This window comes from Nannobrachium achirus (assembly GCF_963921795.1).
Source record: "Nannobrachium achirus genome assembly, chromosome: 22".
NCBI classification, from domain to species: domain Eukaryota; kingdom Metazoa; phylum Chordata; class Actinopteri; order Myctophiformes; family Myctophidae; genus Nannobrachium; species Nannobrachium achirus.
The window spans coordinates 30,220,528-30,242,567 of NC_137829.1; the positions used below are offsets into that span (position 1 = coordinate 30,220,528).

A 22,040-nucleotide genomic window follows, 5' to 3' on the forward strand; every position below is an offset into this window, starting at 1 on the left:
AAGTGGTCAATGTCACATTAATCAATCCTCTCCCTACTGAGATGAGTCATTTCACTGTAACCGTGAATGATCATAATTTCAAAACATCTACTCACCAACAGGAGAGACAGCCATGGCAGTCTTGCTCTCATCACTCATGCGGCTGAAGCCAGCGTCATTCTGGGCATAGACTCTGAAGTTATACTCCAGACCTTCTATCAGCTCCAGGATCCTGAACTCGTTCTCTTTCACCAGGACAGTGCTCACTTTCTGCCACATGATGCTGTTCTTCTCCTTCTTCTCCACGTGGAAGCCCTGGATGGGCGCGCCGCCGTCGTACAGGGGCTTCTCCCACTGGATGGTCATACCATCATTTGTCACGTTGTACACCACTGGTTTGCCTGGTGGGCCTGGTGGCCTGAACTGGTGCTTGGCGACGACCATCTGTGAGAGCAGAGGCTCGCTGGCACCGTAAATGTTCTCAGCACACACTCGGAACTGGTACTGCATGCCTTTGACCAGGTTGCAGATCTTGTACTGGGTGTCTATTACTTTGGAGCAGGCCATCTTCCAGTCAGAGTTGGCGTCACGTTTCTCCACCGTGTAGCAGGTGATTTCTCCACCTCCGTAATCGTTGGGTTCTTCCCAGGAGATTGTGATGCTGTCTGCTCTCACCTCGTCCAGGTTAATGGGTGCGACACATTTGGACGGTGGTCCTAGGGTGATGACATTGATGGTGAATAACTTCCTGTTGACCCTGTTGTCCAGGACCAGGGTGTATTTGCCCCCATTGTCCTTGCTGACGTTCTTCATTGTCAGAGTGGCCTTGTTCTCTGTGGTCTTGAAGCGGATCAGTTCATCCTCCTTCAGAGGCAGGCTGTCCTTCTGCCAACTGACCATTGGTCTGGGCTTGCCCTTGTATGGCAGCTCAATGTGCACATTGTGACCCAGGCGGACTTTGATAGTGCTATGTTCGTATTCTGAAAGGTCGGCATCTGGTGTGATGATGTAGTCAATCACTGTAATGGGCCCGATTTCAACAAAGTCGCTCTGTCCCTTCTCATTCCTGGCAGCGACTCTGAAGAACATCTGAGAGTGCTCCTTCAGCTTCTGGACTTTATACTCACAATGTTTGCTGGAGCCGGCCAAACACCACGTCTCCTCAGCCTTGAGTCTTGTCTCAACGACATAGTCAGAGATGATGCTGCCACCATCATAGTCAGGTTTCAGCCACTGCAGGGTGACAGAGGTTTTGGATGAATCCTTCATAGAGACCTCCTTGACTGGTCCTGGAGTCTCAGTACACTTGACTGGCTCAGTAGTGTCGCATGAATCGCCAACACCATTCTCGTTCTCAGCCAACACACGGAAGAAGAAGGAAGTCTTCTCTGAGATGTCTTCAATGGTGTATGTGGTCTCTGTACACTTGGAGGTCACAGCGGAGTAGGATCTCTTGGACGAGTCTCTCTTCTCAACAATGTAGTTGGTGACCTCAGCACCACCGTCAAGCAGAGGCGGCTCCCAGCAGAGAGTGAGCTTTCCTCGGGTCACATCCTTCAGCACCAGGTTCTGGCACGCGGCGGGAGTGTCCTGGACCTTCACAGACAGAGTCACCAACTTGGGCTCGCCCACACCATTCTCAATCTTCACAGTGTACTTGCTGGTATCAAGCCTGGTCACCTCACGCATGACCAGCACAGAGGTGGTGTCAGAGTGGTGGATCTCATATTTGGGGTCATTCTCGATGCAGACGTCTCCCTTGCTCCAGGTGGTGGTGGGAGCGGGTCTGCCTTTCAGAGGAACAGACAGCTCCACATCCTTACCCGCCTTCACAATGTAGTGAGTTCTCATGGCCATGTCTGGGTCGACCTTGGCCTCCTCCAGGATATCCTTGGCCTGGACAGGCTCTTCCATCTCCAGTGGATCTCCACGGCCGGCGCTGTTCACAGCGGACACTCTGAAGTAGTAGTTGACGTTTACTTTCAGATCATGAACGGTGTATTCTGTGGTCTTCACCTCTCCCTTGGAGGTGATGAGAGTCCATTCGTCCTCTTCCTCTCCCTCGGTCTCTATCATCTTCTCCACCATGTAGCTCGTGATCTCACTGCCTCCATCCCATTCAGGCTTGGACCAGCCCAGAGTGATAGAGGTGCAGGTGGAGTCCACCACCTTCAGCTTACAGGGCTCGCAAGGAATTTCGACTGGATCGGCTGCCTTGTAGTAGTCAGAAACAACAGAGTACGGTCCCTCTCCGGCCTTGTTGATGGCACAGACGCGGTATTGGTACTCATTGCCTTCCGTCAGGTGGCACACAAGCTGTTTGGTCTCGGTGATGGGGTCCTTCAATACTTTGATCCAGCGCAGGCTCTTCTTGTCGCGTCTCTCCAGGTAGTAGCCAGTGACAGCGCTGCCTCCATCTACGCCTGGTTTGTCCCATTCCACCACCATGGTGGTTTTGGTGGCGGTATTCACGAAAGGTGTATGAGGTTGTCCGGGGGAGACAAAGGTGTCCTTAGCGATGACGGGGTCAGACTCCAGGACTTCGCCCACTCCAAACTTGCTTACTCCCATGACACGGAACACATACTCATTTCCTCTGACCAGCTTGCCGACAGAGACGTAAGTCTGTGCACACTCATTTGAGACGGTGGACCAGACAACACGGCTGGTTTCACGTCTCTCAACCACATAATGGGTCACTTTGGCTCCGCCCTGGTCAGCCTCGGGCACCGGCTGCCAGCTCAGGATGATCCTGTCTGCCGAGACCGAGTTAAAGTTGATGAGTCCGGCTGGAGGTCCACATTTGTCTAGGATCTCGATTCTGATCGATGCAGACGCAGAGCCCATAGCATTCCTGATTTTGATCTCATATGCTCCAGTGTTGGCACGAGTTGCATCCTTGATCAAAATACCAGAATAGTCAGTTGTAGTCTCCACAGACAATTTGGAGGTCATCACCAGCTCCTTCCCATCCTTCAACCATTCAATGGTTGGCAGAGGCTTGGCGATGATTCCTACTCTGAGCCTAATAGCGGCTCCAGCCTTGTACTGCACAACATCCAGGTACTCTGGAGGAAGGTCAATGGCTGGTGCACCACGTGAATCAACGCAGGTGACTGGGCCAGCGATGAGAGATGGGTTGCTGACAGAGCCGACTGCATTCCTGGCATAGACTCTGAACTCGTAGCTCTCGTCCTGTGTCAGACCAGACACAGTGAAGCCCATCTCAATGATGTTGGTGAAGTTGGCCTTGACCCATCTGCCGGAGGTAGGATCTCTTCTCTCCAGGTTGTATCCAGTGATCTTGGCTCCTCCGTCATATGGAGGTCTCGCCCAGACCAGACTGACTGAGTTCTTAGTCACCTCTGTGATGCGAACGTTCGCTGGGGGCTCGCAGGCATCAATAGCCAGGACCTCCTCAGAGACTTTGCTGAACTTTCCAATACCAGCAGCGTTCTCAGCTGCCACCCTGAATTCGTAGATGTGACCAGGGAAAATGTTGGAGACTCTCCACTGCATGGCGGGGATGCCTGTCTTGTTGACCTTCTGCCACAGCATGCTGCTCCGCTCCTTCATCTGGAGGTGGTATGCGAACACTGCATTCCCACCGTCTGCCACTGGCTCATTCCAGCAGACGGTCAGGTTCTCCCTGGAGACAAAGCTCAACCATGGTGTGGATGGAGGTCCAGGGATGACGTATGGAAGTTTGATCGTGACTGAACCGGTGTCAATGTGGTCACCGATGCCGAAGCGATTTTCAGCCTTGATTCTGAACTGATACCCCTCTCCCTTGGTCAGCTTGGTCACCTTGAAGGAATTCCTGGCCACATTTGATGTCACCTCCTCCCAGTTGGGGGTGCTGGTCTCACGCTTGAGAACCAAGTAGTTGGTGACGGGGCTTCCTCCGTCGTACTCTGGAGGGGACCATTTCAGGCAGACAGTTGTTTCGCCAATGTCTCCGATCTCGACAGGGCCGGACGGGGGTCCAGGTCTGTCCAGCACCACCACGATAATGAAAATCTTGGTGGTTCCGCCCGCGTTGGAGGCGGTGATTTCGTACTTGCCGGCATCTGCAGCAGTGCTCTCGTTGAGTGTGATCATGAGGCTCTCTGGTGTCACCTCCGTCAGGAGCCTCTGGTGCCCCTTGATGACGACATTGTTCTTGGACATGGACACTTTAGGCATGGGCTTGCCAGTGAGAGGAATCTCAAAGGTCAGGTTGGAGCCTGCTCTCACATAGACACTGTTGTTGGGGTAATTCTTCATGTCAAACTCTGGAGCCTCTTGTATTTCCTTGACAATAACAGGTACAATCATTTCCTTGGGTTCACTGAGGCCAGCGTGGTTTTCAGCCATAACTCTGAAGAAGTACTCGCCACCTTCCCTCAGGCCCTTGATGGTGTGAGTCATGGTCTTCACACTACAACACTTGACCCACTTAGTCTGGCCCTTCTCCAAAGCCTCGATGGCATAGCCAGATACTCTGCTGCCTCCATCGTACTCTGGTCGGGTCCAGGCGATGGTAATGGTGTCCTTTGTTACATTTGCAACTCCAAGTTTCGTGGGTGGACTTGGCACCTCTGTAATCTTTGTGCCGCTCTTGGCCTCCTGAGGAACGCCCACACCATGCTCATTTTCTCCGATGATTCTGAAGTAATAAACGGCTCCTTCCTGCAGATCCTCCACCTTGTATGACAATGTGCGGCAGTTGTTGGTTACATTCACCCAGGCCTTCTTGCTGGCCTCACGTTTCTCCACATGGTAGGCCATCACAGCATCACCACCGTCGTTCTCAGGATATTCCCAAGCAAGGGAAGCAGAGTCCCTGGTCACTGCTGTAACCTTCACATTGAGCACTGGTCCAGGAGAGTCAAGGACCTTGACAACCATGGGCAGTGTTGCAGTTCCTAGAGGTGACTCAATGGTGACTGAGTACTCTCCAGAATCATTCCTTGTTGCCTTCTCAATGGTCAGTGACGAGTTGGATTCAGTTACATCAATGGTTCCTCTAACTTTAAGATCAACTCCCTCCTTGGCCCAGGTCACTGTTGGTGCAGGGTTGCCCTTGAATGGTGCATTCAAAGAGAATGCTGTGCTGTGCGTGACGATCATTACCTTGCGCATTTCAATGTCAACGTCGAATGATGGTGCTGAAGTTCTGTCCATTGCTGCGGCTGAATCTGAGTATAGACTACGGGCACTGCTGCCAACCTTGTTTATTGCCTTCACACAGAACTCATATTCTGCATCTGTCTTCAGTCCAGAAATGGTGAACTCCAGGCTCTTAGTGAGAGGAATGGCCTCAACCCACCTTGCCAGTTCCTCTGGTGACTCCTCTTCCTCCTCTTCCTCATATTCTTCTTCTTCTTCCTCCTCCTCTGGTTGTGCTTTGCCGAGGAATTCTCTGTATTCTACACTGTAGCCAAGGATTGCAGCACCACCGTTCTCCGTTGGTGCTCTCCACGCAATGCTAACAGTGTCATTGGTGGAGTTGAGGATCTTTGGCTTGGTTGGACGTGAAGGCACAATAAGAACATTCAATGCTCTGATGACTGCGGATGCGTCACTTGGAGGACTCATTCCAGCAGCATTCTCAGCAATGACTCTGAAATCATATTCGCAACCATTGCGCAGTTTAGTGGCTACTGTTGTGCATTCAGTGACTAGCTCCCTGTTTACGCGCACCCAGCGCATTCCTGTCTTTTCACGACGTTCAATCACGTATCCTGTGAGAGGACTGCCTCCATCACTGAAGGGTGGGGACCAGGTGAGCGTCATTGAATCTCCAGTTACAGCAGTTACATCAACACTAGTGGGTGCAGTCGGAACCACGTACGGATCTATTACCTTGATAGCTTCACCTTCCAGGGCCTCGCCACGTCCATACTTGTTGACAGCCAGAACCCTGAAGATGTACTCGTTGTCCTTGAGCAATCCTGTGACCTTGTAATTTGTCTTTGTGAGGTCTGCCTTCAGTGGTGTCCAGGCCAGACGGCTGGTCTCACGCTTCTCAACAATGTAGTGTGTGATGTCAGCACCACCAGCCTCCTGAGGTGGACCCCATGACAGATTGCACTCTACAGCATTAAGGCCTGTGATCGCTAGAGGTCCTGCTGGGGGACCTGGCTTATCAATGATCACACAGTTGACAGGCATTGTGACTGTACCAGCAATATTCTGCAAGGTCAGGACATACTGGCCAGAGTCTCTTCTGATGCAGTCCTTCACAGTGATTGAGGTGCTGGTGTCAGTTGAAACAATCTGGATTCTGGCTCTCAATTCAATTTCTTTACCATCCTTCATCCAAGAGATGACGGGAGCAGGGCGTCCAGCAATGTCAGCATTGATCTTAAGTGTTTCTCCTGCCTTTACAACCACTGCTTCTCTGAACTTGACGTCAATCATGATGCGTGGTGGTTCCACATCATCTTTGGCAGTGATGGGACCAGTGTTCCAAGATGGTATACTGAACAATCCAGCTGCATTCTTGGCAATGACACGGAAGTCATACTGGCTGTTCTCTGTGAGGCCAGTCACATCATAATAGGTCTCTGGGACGTTGGTGAAGTTGCATCTTGTCCAGCGGCCTTCAGGAAGATCTCTGCGTTCAATGATGTATCCAGACACTTTGGCTCCGCCATCATACTCTGGTTTATCCCAAGACAGAGACACAGAACTCCTGGTAACCACAGTGACCACAGGTGTACCTGGAGGGTCGCATGGATCTCTGGCTGCCACAGCTTCACAAGCCTTGCTGCATTTTCCGATACCAGCAATGTTCTCAGCATAGACACGGTACTCATACGACATACCCTCCTCGATGTTATTCACTTTGAACTCTGTGTCTTTGATCATGCTTCGGTTCATCTTGTTCCAGAGGATGCTGGTGCGTTCCTTTCTCTCCAGGTGATAGCCCAGAACAGTGCTGCCTCCATCAACAACAGGCTCGTTCCAAGTCACAATCATGTAGGACTTGGTGGCAAGTTTCACTATGGGAGTGGAAGGAGGTCCAGGCTGCTTGAAGCTGTACTGAGCGGTGATTCCAGGAGAGTCCAGATGTGAACTCTTTCCATAACGGTTAACAGCATAGATACGGAACTGGTACTCTGCGCCATGTGTCAGGCGTGTAGCTTTCAACGATGTTCTGGCTACATTGCTGGCTACAATCTGCCATTCTTGACTGTTTGTGTCTCTCTTCTCCACAATGTAGCCGCTGATGGAGCAGCCACCATCGTAAGCTGGTGGAGACCAGGACAATGTGATGCTGTCTGAAGTTACAGCATCCACTTTGACGGCTTTAGGTGGAGTTGGTTTGTCAAGGACCACAACTCCAATATCTGCTGTGACTGTGCCAACTGTGTTGGCCAGGATTATCTGATATTTGCCGACATGTTCTTTGCTTGCCTCCACGATGACAATCTTGGAAGAGGATGCTGTATTAAGGATGGTCAGCGATGATGTCGACTTCAGAGGAAGGCCGTCCTTCTTCCAGTTTACAATAGGCTTAGGCCTACCTCTCACTGGCACCTCAATTGTCAGATCATCACCAGCCTTAACACTGTATGTGTTGAACTCCAGGCCCGCAGATGGCTCAAAATCAACATCCTTTGCCACTACAGGCATTCCCAGATCCTTAGGCTCACTCTTTCCCTTCTCATTTATTGCAAGAACTCTGAATAAATAGGCATCGTTAGGGTTCAAGTTAGGAATAGTGCCTTCGGTAAGAGGCACCTTGACTGTGCATGCTGTGCCCCATTTATCACCACCCTTTGGCATGTATTCAATATTGTAGCACATGACCTTGCTACCACCGTCATGAGCAGGTTTCTCCCAGTGGAGTGACACACTAGTCTTGGTGACATCAATGACTGTGACCTTGTTTGGTGGCATGGGCACCTCAGAAACCTTTATTTCTTTGGATTCAACCATCTGCCCTTGGCCGTATTCATTCACAGCACAGACTCTGAAGTAGTACATGCCTCCTTCAGGCAGCTCATCAATCTTGAACATGTTTGCGGTGCAGTTACTGTTGACGGCGGTGTACGCCTTCCTGACAGACTCTCTCTTCTCCACAATGTAGTTTGTAATCTTGGCTCCACCATCAATTAGTGGAGTATCCCAGGTAAGAGTCACTGAATCTTTCTTGATCTCTTTGACAGTGAAGGCCTGTGGTGCACTTGGTGTATCCAGGATCCTCACAACAACAATAGCAGATTTGGTTCCGCTGTCGTTCTCCAGGGTCAGTGAGTATTTTCCACTGTCGAAGCGGTTGACGCCGTCAATGACAAGCATAGTGTATGAGCTGGTGGATTCTATCGTAACACGTTCAGAGATAACTCCATCCACCTTCTCCCATTTCACAGCAGGCACTGGCCTTCCTCGGATGGGGACAAATAGACGCAGACTTCCACCAGCACGGACAGAGACAACCTTTCTGAGTTCAGCGTCCAGCTCGATCTCAGGTGCTTCTATCTTGTCAGAGGTGACCACGGTGCTATGTACTTTAGCTGCTTCTCCCACGCCTTCTGAGTTGATGGCGCAGACACGGAACTGGTACTCTACGCCCTCCTTCAGGTCTGTGATTGTGAGTTTAGTAGCCTGAATTCCAGTGGGTGGAGTGCACATGGTCCACTCCTTTCCAACCACTGGTGCTACTTCTGCCTCCTCCTCTTCCTCATCTTCCTCCTCCTCTGTACCTGGTGTGTACTCCCTCATCTCAACAATGTAGGCTTTCACGTAAGCGCCACCGTCGGAATCAGGTTTTCCCCAGGACAGAGAGACAGTGGATTTGGTGTAGTCTGTCACCTTAGGGTGGTGTGGAGGTCCAGGTGGTGTGGGGGCATCAGAAGCTCTGTATTGCATGGACAGCTCACTCAAGTCTCCCATTCCAGCCTCATTCTCAGCAGCTACACGGAACTCGTAGAAGTGATCCGTCATGAGCCCTGTGACTTTGAAGTGGGTCTCGGTGAGCTTCTGCCTGTTGCACTTGGTCCACCTCACACTATCCTTATCACGTTTCTCAAGGTGGTAACTGTCAATGTCTGCTCCACCAGTTTGGTCTGATGCAGACCATGTCAGAACCATAGAGTCCTTTGTGATCTGGCTTGCCTCGGGAGTTCCCGGAGTGCTAGGTGGCTTGTATGGATTACGTGCAATCACAGGTTCAGACTCCAGGAAATCTCCAGTGCCATATTTGGTGACTGCTCTGACTCTGAAGATATATTCATTTCCAGCCATTAGGTTGAGTACTTTGTAGTACAGAGTCTGGACACTGGGTGCAACAATGGTCCAGGACAGTCTGCTGGTCTCCCTCTTCTCCAGGATGTAGTGGGTGATGTTAGCTCCTCCATCCAGAGCTGGCTCTGCCCAGGATAGGGTGCACCTGTCAGACATAACCCCAGTCACAGTGATAGATCCAGCAGGAGGACCTGGTTTATCCAGGACCTTTACGTCTATTGGAATGGTTTTTACACCACCCAGGTTTTTGAGCTGGAGGTCATAGTGACCACTATCCAGCCTGGTGACATCCTTGATGGTCATAGCTGCACGCTTCTGAGTGGTTTTCACTTCAAAGCGCAGGGCCTTGACCATCTCCTTGCCCTCCTTCAACCAGACCACATCAGGGATTGGTTTTCCATGGATGTCAGCATCCAGAAGCAGGTTTTCTCCAGCATTAATAACAATAACATCCATATATTTGGGATCCATTGATACTGTGGGTGCTTCAATTTCATCAGTAGCAGTGATAGGTCCAGAGCTGTAAGATGGCGGACTAAAGGTTCCCGCTGCATTTCTGGCAGTTACTCTGAATTCATACTGATTATTTTCTGTCAGTCCAGTGCTGGTATACTCTGTCTCAATGATATTGGTGAAGTTGGCTCTGACCCAGCGAGGCTCTTCAGAGGCCACGTCTTTCCTCTCCACCACATATCCATTTATTTTGCTGCCACCATCATACTCAGGCTTAGTCCACTTAATCTTAATGAGGTTCTTAGAGATAGTTACAGCCTCCGGAGTTCCAGGAGGATCACAGGGGTCACGGGCAACAAAGGACTCAGAGACTTTGCTGCACCTGCCGGCACCAACTATATTTTCAGCAGTGACCCTGAATTCATATCCAATACCCTCCTCCAGATTGCAGATCTTGAATTGAGTATCAGTGATTAAGGTCTTGTTCAGTTTATTCCAAAGGATGCTGCTCCTTTCCTTGCTCTCCAGATGGTAGCCAATAACTGTGCTGCCACCATCATTGACAGGTTCATTCCATTCAACGATCATCATCTCCTTTGTACCAGACGCGACACGAGGTGTTCCAGGAGGTCCAGGTGGTTTATATGGGTACTGCACCACAATGGCCTTGGAGTCCAGAGACGCACCCTTTCCATATCTGTTTTCAGCCATAATTCTGAACTGATACTCAGCACCAGTCTTCAGCTTTGTGACCTTGATGGCTGTTCTAGCAAGTTGTGTTGTAACTGATAGCCATTCTTGAGAGTTTGTGTCTCTCTTCTCAACTACGTAGTTCTTCACCTGGCATCCACCTGTGTACTGTGGAGGATCCCAGGAGAGATGGACGAAGGAGTTACTCACTTCAAGAACCTTGAGTCCTGTTGGTGGGCCGGGCTTGTCAAGGATAATGATACCCATTTCTTGACAGAATGTGCCAGCACTGCTAGTTGCAGTTACGAGGTATTTGCCAAAGTCCTCTTTGCTTGCTTCGATTATCTCAATGCCAGTTGTTGTGGGTGTGTTAATCACATTGACTCTTTGACTCTTCAGAGAGAGACCATCTTTAGTCCATGCGATTTTAGGTTTGGGCCTGCCAATTACAGGGAACTCAACCTTCAGATCTTTTCCAGCTAATACACTGTAAGTGTTAAACTGCATCCTGATGCTTGGCTCGATGGTCATATCGCTAGCAATGACGGGTGCAGCAAGTTGCTTGGGCTCACTCTTTCCCTTCTCATTGTGAGCAATTACACGGAACAGATACTCTGCTCCAGCTGTCAGGCCTGTGACAGTGCCCTCGCATGCTGTGCCCTTGATATTTGTTACAACTCCCCACTTATCCGTGCCTTTAGGCAGCATCTCAATAAGGTAGCCAGAAATCCTGCTGCCTCCATCATGCTCTGGTTTCTCCCAGGCCAGAGATGCAGTTGTTTTTGTGACATCAGTAAGGAAGACTTTTCCAACAGGCGTAGGCACTTCAGAGACCTTGGAAGCCGTCTTGGTTTCAATGGACTGACCGACACCAAACTCATTTTCAGCCATAACTCTGAAGTAGTACATAGCCCCCTCCAACAGGTTGTCAACCTTGAAAGTTGTCTCTTTGCATTGGGTGGAGACGTTGGCATATGCTTTCCTGGTTGATTCACGTTTATCAATGACATAGTTCTTGATCTTGGAGCCACCATCAAGCAATGGTGCATCCCAAACAAGAGTGACAGAGTCCTTCTTGATGTCTTGTACAACCAGTTTCAAAGGCGCCCCAGGTGTATCCAGGACCTTAACAGCTACAAACTCAGAAACCGTGCCACTGCTGTTTGTTAGGGTCAGGGTGTATTTTCCTGAGTCGTTCCTGTCACACGAGTCAATGGCCAGAAGAGTGTGGTCAAGAGCCTTCTCAACCACTGTCTTCTCAGACAGCTCTGCTTCATCCTTAGTCCACGTGATCTCAGGAGTAGGTCTGCCCTTGAATGGAACATTGATTCTGACAGACGCTCCTGCTTTCACAACAATGCCTTTCCTCAGCTCAGAATCCAGGCTAATGAATGGTTCGACCAACCTCTCCTCTGGCTTGGCTGTCCCTGAGATAGCAGCTGGCTCACCAACTCCAAGTTTGTTCAGAGCACACACCTGAATCTTGTATTCTTGACCCTCTGTGAGTTTTGTAATTTCATATTTGTTGACACGTAGCCCAGTGGGTGGAGTCACCATAGTCCACTCTTCTTCCTCAGCCTTGCAGACTTCTACAATGTATCCCTGGATGTCACTGCCACCATCAGACAGAGGCTTGCCCCATGACACTGTGATGGAGGTATTGGTAGTGTCAATCACATGCACATATGCTGGTGCTCCAGGCTTATACTTGGGATCACAGGCCCTGTAGTATGAAGTTGGCAGGGATGGCTCACCCACTCCAGCCTCATTCTCAGCAGCCACTCTGAACTCATAATCATGACCAGTGGAGAGGCCTGTCACTCTGAAAGAGAGGTCAGTGACCTTTTGCCTGTTGCATCTGGTCCACCTGATTCCAGCTCTGTCTTTCTTCTCAATGATATAGCCAGTGACCTCACTGCCACCATCATGCTCAGGAGCTGTCCAGGTAATTGTCATACCATCATGGGCGATGTTGGACACCTCCTCAATGTGAGGGGGGCCAGGAGGAACAAATGGAGTCTTCATGATCACTCCTCCAGACTCCAAAGGCTCACTGACTCCATAGCTGTTAACAGCCATGACACGGAACGTGTACTCATTGCCTTCCAGCAGTTTGGTTACTTTGTAGCATGTTGCGTTGCAGCTGTTGGAAACCACAGTCCAAGCCAAGCGGCTGGTCTCTCTCCTTTGAATGAGGTAATGTGTAATGGGACTGCCTCCGTCATGCAGTGGGGCCTGCCATGCCAGTGTGCATCTGTCTTCAGCTACTCCAGTGATGTGGAGAGGTCCTTCACATGGGCTAGGTATGTCCAGGACCACAACCTTGAATGGTATAGTCTCAGTGCCGGCTACATTTGTCACCTGAAGTGTATAAAGTCCACCATCCACTCTAATTGCTTCCTTAATAACAATCATAGCATGGTTGTCTGTATCTTTAATATCAAGTCTAAGCGTATTCTCAATTGGCTTCTCATCCTTGAACCACTTGATTGTGGGCAGTGGTGTGCCATGGACATCAGCATCAAGCTTGAATGTATCTCTGGCATTGACAACAATTGTCTTGGTAAAAGCAGGGTCAATGGAGAATCTAGGTGCAATCACCTCATCACTTGCAATGATTGGTCCACAGTTGTAGGATGGCTTGCTGATAGTGCCGACAGCATTTTTAGCGATGACTCTGAAATCGTACTGTGCGTTTTCAGTCAGGCCAGTGACAGTGAACTGGGTCTCAATCACGTTAGTAAAGTTGGCCCTTATCCAGCGACCCTCTGGCAGATCACGTCTTTCCACAGTGTAACCGGTAATTTTACTACCACCATCATACTCAGGCTTGGTCCACTCAATGACAATGGTGTCTTTACTCACATGGATGGCTTCTGGAGTACCAGGAGGGTCACATGGATCACGTGCAACACAGCCCTCAGAGAGTTTGCTGCATCTGCCAATGCCGACAATATTCTCAGCATAAACTCTGTATTCATATTCAACTCCCTCCTCCAAGGGGTAGCTCTTGAAGTTGGTGTCATGAATGAGAGTCTTGTTGATCTTCACCCAAAGTATGCTGTTTCTCTCTTTCCTCTCAAGATGGTAACCAAGGACAGGGCTGCCTCCATCTGCGACAGGCTCATTCCAGTCAACAATCATGTGGTCCCTAGATAGAGAGGAGATGAAGGGAGTGCCAGGGGGGCCAGGCTCTCTGTATGGGTACTGCGCAACAACACATGCTGAATCCAGACCGTAACTCTTGCCATGACGGTTCTGAGCAATGATTTTGAACTGATATTCAGCTCCAGTCTTTAGCCTGAGCACTTTGATTGTGGTTCTTGCACAGTTTGTGTTGACATTCTCCCAATCCATAGTTGTGGTGTCTCTCTTCTGCACAATGTAGTTAGATATCTGGCAGCCACCGTTGTACTTTGGTGGGGCCCATGAGATGGTCACACTCTGGGTTGTGATTTCATCAAACTTCACAGGGCCAGTGGGAGGTCCAGGCTTATCAAGAACAATGATTTCAAGTGATACATCTTTCTTTCCAGCAGCATTGGTGGCGTTTATGCTATACATGCCACCATCATCGCCAGTTGCCTCTGTGATGCTCAATGTTGTGTGTGTAGCTGTGCTAACTGTGTTGACTCTAGTTGTGAACTTCAGAGGAGCACCATCTTTAGTCCATGTGATTGTTGGTTTAGGACGTCCAATGATTGGTATGACAACATCCATATCTTTGCCCACCATGACACTGTAACTGCTGAATGCAGGTCTAATGTCTGGCTCAAAGACCAAGTCCTTGGTCATCACATAGCTAGCGAGGACCTTGGGATCACTTTTACCCTTCTCGTTGATAGCTGTGACTCTGAAAAGATACTCCTCTCCTGCATTCAGATTGGAAACAGTAGTCTCCATTGTCTTGAATGTGTTAACACCATTCCATTTGTCCTGGCCCTTAAGCTGCACTTCAAGCAGGTACTGCATCACTCTGCTTCCACCATCATACTCAGGCTTCTCCCAGGCTAGAGAAATGCTGCTCTTGGTTTGGTCAGTAACTAGCAGATTCTTTGGGCACTGAGGGACCTCTGAGACCTTGAGAGGATCAGTGGTTCCAGCAGGCAAGCCTACACCATGTTGATTCTCGGCCCTGACCCTGAAGTAATAACTACAGCCTTCCTGAAGAGACTCAACCTTCCACGAGAGTTCGTGACAATTTGTTACTACAGCAGCATATGTCTTGCGTGTGCTTTCTCTCTTTTCAACAATGTAGTTTTTGATCTTGGCTCCTCCATCCAAAAGAGGAGGTTCCCAGGCCAGAGTCACTGACCGGTTTGTGATTTCTTTGACCTTCAGATTGGCTGGAGCGCTTGGCGTGTCAAGAACACGGACCACAACATAAGCAGATGTAGTTCCACTTGAGTTTTCTGCGGTGACTGTATATTTTCCACTGTCAAATCTGCTCATCTTGTCGATCACCAAGGAGGTGTAACTGCTGGTCACTTCAATGTGAGCACTCTCCTTGAGTGGAGCTTCATCTTTGTCCCACTTGATGGTAGGACTAGGCCTTCCTCTGATGGGAATGAACAGTCTGAGGGAAGCTCCAGCCTTGACAGATACAATCTTCCTGAGCTCTGGGTCAATGTCAAGGTCTGGCTCTTCTGTCCTGTCCTGTGCAATTATAGCTTCAGAGACATCGGCAGGCTCGCCTACTCCAACTTTGTTGATGGCACATATTCTTAACTTGTATGCCTGGCCTTCCTTCAGGTTTGTGACATCGAACTTGGTATTCTTGATGCCTGTTGGTGGTGTGCACATGGCCCATTCCTCGGCCGGTGCATCTGCAGCCTCTGCTGGTGGTTCTGGAGTTGTGGTAGAACACTCAACAATGTATCCTTGAATCTCACAGCCTCCATCCTCGACTGGTTTACCCCATGAGAGAGACACTGATGTTTTGCTTGTGTCAGTAACTCTGGGGTGGTATGGTGGACCAGGTCTGAAGATAGGATCCAGAGCCTTGTAGAACACAGTGGGTGAGCTTGGAGCACCGACACCAGTGACATTCTCAGCAGCCACTCGGAATTCATACAGATGGCCTTCGAGGAGCCCAGTGACCTTGAATGTTAAGTCAGTGACTGTTGTTCTGTTGCATCTGGTCCACCTCACACCTTCCTTATCATGTTTCTCGATGACATATCCAGTGAGGGGACTTCCTCCATCATCAGATGGGGCCTCCCAGGAGAGCTTCATGGAGTCCTTCTTAATTTCCGAAACCTCTAAGTTCTTTGGTGAATCAGGAACCACATATGGATCTTTGATGGTAACGGCAGCAGATTGAAGTGATGCACCGACTCCAAATTCATTCACTGCACGGACTTTGAAGATGTACTCATTCCCTTCCAGGAGCTTAGTAATCTTCAGACAGGTGTTCTCCACTTTATTGTCCACCACAGTCCAGACCAGTCTGCTGGTTTCTCTCCTCTCCACAATGTAGTGAGATATTTTGCTGCCGCCATCTTGGAGAGGTGGTTTCCAAGATACGCAGCATCTATCTTTAGTGACTCCTGTGATGGTCAGAGGGCCCTCTGGTTCTCCAGGTTTATCGAGAACCACCACATTGATTTGCACACCCTTCTCACCTCCTGGATTCTTCACCAACAGAGTGTACTTGCCTCCATCAATCAGTTTGGCCTCCTTCACACTGATAAAGGCTTTTGTACTTGTGTTTTTAATCTCTCTGTGGATTGTATTGCCAAGCTCTTGTTCACCCTTCATCCAGTGGATAGAGGGCAGTGGTTTGCCATGAACATCTGCATCAATCTTGAAGCTGTCTCCAGCACTGATCACCAGAGTCTGTGTGAACTGTGGGTCAATACTGATGCGTGGTGGTTCAATCTCATCCTTGGCAGTGATTGGACCAGTGCTGTAAGAGGGCAAACTGAAAACTCCAGCAGCATTTCTGGCAATGACACGGAACTCATAATTATTATTCTCCACAAGGCCTGTGGCAGTATATTCTGTCTCAATGACATTAGTGAAGTTAGCCTTCAGCCAACGGCCCTCTGGCAGCTCCTTCTTCTCCACTATATAGCCAGTGACCTTAGCTCCACCATCATACTCTGGTTTGGTCCAAACAATGGTGACAGAGTCTTTCGAAATCTTGCTGGCTTCAGGGTCACCAGGAGGATCGCATGGGTCTCTTGCAATAACGCCCTCACACACTTTGCTTGCTTTTCCAATTCCAACAATGTTTTCAGCATAGACTCTGAATTCATATTCCATTCCAGCCTCCAGGCCAGTGGTCTTGAAGGTTTGTTCAGCAATAATAGATTTGTTTAATTTGACCCAGAGAATGCTGTTTCTCTCCTTACGCTCTAGGTGATAGCCCAGGACAGGACTTCCTCCATCTGCGACTGGCTCGTTCCAAATCACCACCATGCTGTCCTTAGTGGCGAATGGAACAGAAGGTGTTCCTGGAGGTCCTGGGAGTTTGTATGGATATTGAGCCGTAATGAGAGGAGAGAGAAGAGCTGGACCCTTTCCATACCTGTTCTCGGCTGTAATTCTGAACTGATACTCTGAGCCAGTCTTCAGCCTGCTAGCCTTGACCTGTGTCCTGGCTAGATTAGGATTTACAACCACCCATTCATTGGCTCCTGTGTCTCTCTTCTCCACAATATACCTGTTGATGGTACAGCCACCCTCATAAGCTGGTGGGCTCCAGGAGAAAGTACAAGTGTCAGCAGTGATCTTGTCTATCTTAACTGGACCACCTGGCTGACCAGGTTTTTCAAGAACGACAACACCAAAGTCTGCTGCAGTCTCTCCAGCTGTGCTGGCGAGAATGATGCGGTATTGACCCACATTCTCTCTAGCAGCCTCCTTAATATTAAGGGATAACATTGTGTCTGTGGCTCCAATGTTTACGTTGTCAGTTTTCTTCAGAGGCTGACCATCTTTCATCCAGGATACTGCTGCTTTAGGACGTGCAACGTATGCAATGTCCACATCCAGGTCTTCCCCTGCCAGCACACTGAATGTGTTGAACGCAAGTTTGACAACTGGAGCAATCACAAGGTCTTTAACAATGACAGGCACACCAATTTGACGTGGGTCACTGGCTCCCTTCTCATTTTTGGCTGATACACGGAACATGTATTCTTCACCTGAAACAAGATTACTAATGGTAGTCTCCGTCTCTTTAACGATGCAATGCTGGGTCCACTTTTCCACACCCTTAGGCTGGATCTCAATAACATAGCAGCCAATTCTGCTGCCACCATCATGTTCTGGCTTCTCCCAGGCCAGGGTGACACTAGTTTTGGTAACATCCTTTAGAGTGACTTTGCCAGGTGGCTGTGGTTTCTCAGACACCTTGACTGATTCACCTGACTCAATAGGGAGACCAATGCCATATTCATTCTCTGCTAAAACTCTGAAGTAATAATTGCATCCTTCCTGGAGCTGTTCCACTGTGAAGTTGGTTTGGTGGCAGTTAGCATTGACTGTGGCATATGCTTTCCTTGTTGATTCACGCTTTTCAACAATGTAGTTCTTAACCTTAACTCCTCCATCATTTATTGGTGGTTCCCAAACCAGTGAGACAGACTCTTTGGTAATAGCACTGATCTTCAGATTCTGTGGAGCGCTTGGTGTGTCAAGCACCTTGACTTGAACTGTAGCTGTCTTGGATCCAGAAGGATTCTCAACTGTGAGGTTGTACTTTCCACTGTCAAATCTGTTGACATTGTCAATAACAAGCAACGTGTATGATGATGTGGTATCGATTGTTGCCCTCTCGACAGGCTCACCATCTTCCTTGGTCCAGTTGGCCACAGGGGTCGGTCTACCTCTGATAGGCACAAACAGCCTTAGTGAGCAACAGGCTCTGATGCTAATAGCCTTGCGGAGTTCAGCATCCAAGTCCATCTCAGGTGGGAGGAGCCTGTCCTCAGCCTTAGCATTGTCAGGCAAAGATGCTGGCTCTCCAATTCCCTCACTGTTCACAGCAGAGATGTTGATCATGTACTCCTGGTTCTCTTTCAGGTCGATAATGGTGAATGAGGTGGCAAGAAGTCCTTCTTTGGGTGTCACAATGGTCCATTCCTCATCCTCCTCCTTCTCAGTTGGGATGCAGGTCTCCACAATGTAACCAGTAACGTCAGAGCCGCCATCATACACAGGCTTGTTCCAGGCAACTGTGATGGAAGACTTGGTTGTGTCCAGGATTCTGGGGTTCTGGGGTTCTCCTGGTGGGTACAATACATCAGTGGCCTTGTAGAATGGACTTGCCACACTTGGTGCACTCAATCCAGCGGCATTTTCAGCAGTGACTCTGAATTTATATTCATGTCCTACCACAAGGGCTGTTACTTTGAATTGCAGATCCTTGACCTTCCTCTTGTTGCATTTGACCCAACGGAGGCCGATCTTGTCTTTCTTCTCAATGTTATAGTTTGTGATGGGGGTGCCTCCATCTCCTGCAGGAGCTTGCCACATTAGTATCATTGAATCTTTGGTGATAGCTGTCACTTCAGGATTTATTGGTGGTTCTGGAACCTTGTATGGGTTGTCAGCAATGGTAGGCTCGGAATCAAGAGTTTCACCAACTCCATATTTATTTACAGCCATTACTCTGAAGATGTATTCATTTCCTTTGAGCAGGTGGGTTACCTTACACTGTGTTACCTGCAGCTCTGTAGCTACAGGAGCCCAAGCCAGTCTGCTTGACTCACGCTTTTGAACTACATAACCTTCAATTTTGGCACCACCATCATCTTCAGGTGGGGACCATGTCAGCACACAGTCATCAGCTGTGATATCGGACACCGCAAGAGGTCCGACTGGTGGGCCGGGCCTATCGAGCACTTTCACTTTGAAGATATGCTTAGCAAATCCACCAACATTAGTGGCAGTCAAGACGAATTCTCCTCCATCTGTTCTTATAGAGTCCTTGTTGACCAGAGTGGTTTCCAGGTCAGTGTACTTAATATTGAGTTTCATTGTGTTCTCAATCTCCTTTCCATTCTTGGTCCATGCCATGGATGGGATTGGCTGTCCAGCAATGTCAGCATCCAGCTTAAAGCTCTCGCCTGCCTTCAAAAGAACGACATCCTTGAAGATGGCATCAACCATAATGCGTGGCACAACAATGTCATCCTTGCAAATGATTGGATCTGAAGGGTCGGATGGCAGACTGACAGCACCAGCTGAGTTTCTGGCAATAACACGGAACTCATAGGAAGCATCCTGAGTCAGTCCGCTGACAGTGAACGTGGTTTCCACGATGTTGGTGAAGTTGGCTCTGATCCAGCGACCAGCAGGCAGGTCTCTCTTCTCCACAGTAAAGCCAGTGATCTTAAAACCACCATCATACTCAGGCCTTGACCACTGAATAGTGATGGTATTTTTGTTGACGAGGATAGGCTCAGGCTGACCCGGTGGGTCCACAGGATCCAAGGCCAGCAATGGCTCTGAGGCCTTGCTAGGCTTACCGATGCCAGCCAAGTTCTCAGCCGTGACACGGAACTCATAGGCAACTCCAGGTTCAAGCCCAGTGGTTTTGAAGATGTTTCCTTTCACAATAGCATTGCTGATCTTCTGCCACATTATACTGCTTCGCTCTTTCCTCTCAACGTGATATCCAATAACAGCATTTCCTCCATCATTCACAGGCTCATTCCAGCCAATAGTCATTGTGTCCTTGGTGAAAGATTCAACCTTAGGAGTACCAGGGGGTCCAGGAGCCTTGAATGGATAAGCAGCCACCACTGCATTTGAGATGATGGGAGGTCCAGCACCATATCTGTTTTTGGCCTTCACTCTAAACTGGTATTCTGAGTTGGTGGTCAGACGGATGGCTTTGAACGTGGTGCGGATGACAGTGGAAGAAAGTTCAGTCCATGTCTGGCTGGTAGTGTCCCTGATTTCAATCACATAGTTGTTGATTGGAACACCTCCATCATTCTCTGGAGTATCCCAGGCAAAGATGCAATAGGTACGAGAAATCTCCACAATCTTTACTGGCCCCTTGGGTGGCCCAGGAACGTCGTGTATCTTAACAAAGATATTGTCTGACACAGAGCCAACGATGTTCTTTCCTGTCATGGTGTATGTGCCACTGTCAGATCTGACACACTCATTGATGGTCAGGATAACTGTGGCATCAGCGGTCTCCACATTGGTTCTCGGCGTGAGTTTCAGGGCTCCTCCATCCTTCTGCCAGGAGACAGTTGGTCTAGGTCGTCCCATAACTGGAATCTCAACCTTGATGTCGTCTCCTGCCTTCGCAATGATAGTCTTCTGGCACACACCACGCAGGTCAAACTCAGGCAGGGAAGTGGTAGCCTTGATAGTGATGGGCTTGCTCTCACAAGGAGCACTTCTACCAGAAAGGTTTGCGGCCATAACACGGAAGACATACTCTTCATTCTCATTGAGGTTCTTCACTGTGAAGTCCATAGTCTTGACTGTGTTCACATGGGCCCACTGGTCAGTTCCTTTCTTCTGGGCTTCAAGGACATAGCCGGTCACTCTGCTTCCACCATCAAACTTGGGTTTGGTCCATGCCAGGCTAACAGAGTTCTTAGTGATGTCAGTAGGAATAATACTCTCTGGAGGAGTGGGTGCCTGCGATGCCCGGATTGGGTCAGGCGTTTCAACGGGTTCACCGATGCCATACTCATTTTCAGCGCACACTCTAAAGTAGTATTCGCAGCCTTCTCCCAAATCAGGGATCTTAGCTGAAGTGGTTGGGCAGTTTGTAATGCATGTGGCATAAGCCTTGCGAGTTGATTCTCTCTTCTGAACAATATAGTTGGTGACCTTGGCGCCACCATCGATGAGGGGCATCTCCCACTGCAGGGTGATGCTCTCCTTGTCCATGTGTATTGGTTTCAGGTTGATCGGAGGTCCAGGTGAATCCAGAACTCTGACATTGATGTCGGCACTCTTCTTTCCTGCTGAGTTTTCAAGGGTAAGCTCATATTTGCCTGCGTCAATCCTTTTGCTGTCGGGGATGAGCAGCATTGTGAATGACTCGGTGCTGTCAATGACGGCGCGTGGAACAGGTCCGCCCTCCTTGGTCCAGGTGACGGTGGGAGCAGGGCGTCCCTTAATTGGCACAAAGAGACGAACAGAGCAGCCAGCCCTGACAACCAGGGTTCTCCTCAGCTCAATATCCAGTTCCAGATCAGGCTCTGCTTCTCGCTCTATGATCTCAACCAGCTCCTGAGTCTCAGCAGCTGGTCCCACTCCCTCAGCATTCACAGCACTGATTCTGAAGAGATATTTAGCTCCCTTTTCCAGGTCAGGAACAACAAACTCTGTGATTCTGAGTGGGGAGGATGGTGTGTCCTTGACCCATTCTTCTGTTCCGTCCTTCTTGTGTTCAATGATGTATCCAGTAACCGGCAGGCCACCATCATCCAAGGGTTTACCCCAGTTCAGAGTGGCACAAGTATTGGTTGTATCTACAACTCTTACGTTAACAGGCACGTCAGGTACATCTGAAACAAAAAAAAAGAGAAATTATCAGTACTGTTTCAGTAAAATAGGGAATAATGCAGCATTAACAACGTGTCATAATTCAGTTGAGAGAGACTGAATAGTTACCAATTGTATTTTGCATGTAAAATATATATTTGTTAGGGCAAACTGCAAACCTTTCCACAGAAATAATACATAATCACACAATA

The 22,040-nt window shown here is 49.1% G+C and overlaps 1 protein-coding gene across 1 annotated transcript in view; it reads right to left on the bottom strand.

The window, feature by feature from the left end:
* ttn.1 (titin, tandem duplicate 1) overlaps nt 1-22,040 on the bottom strand; it is a gene marked incomplete at both ends in the record, with an annotated part of 155,201 nt that overhangs the window by 19,786 nt on the left and 113,375 nt on the right. The window contains one exon of the mRNA XM_080752838.1: nt 96-21,851. Coding sequence (XP_080608964.1) covers nt 96-21,851 — 21,756 coding nt within the window. The remainder of the gene's footprint in view (nt 1-95; nt 21,852-22,040) is intronic.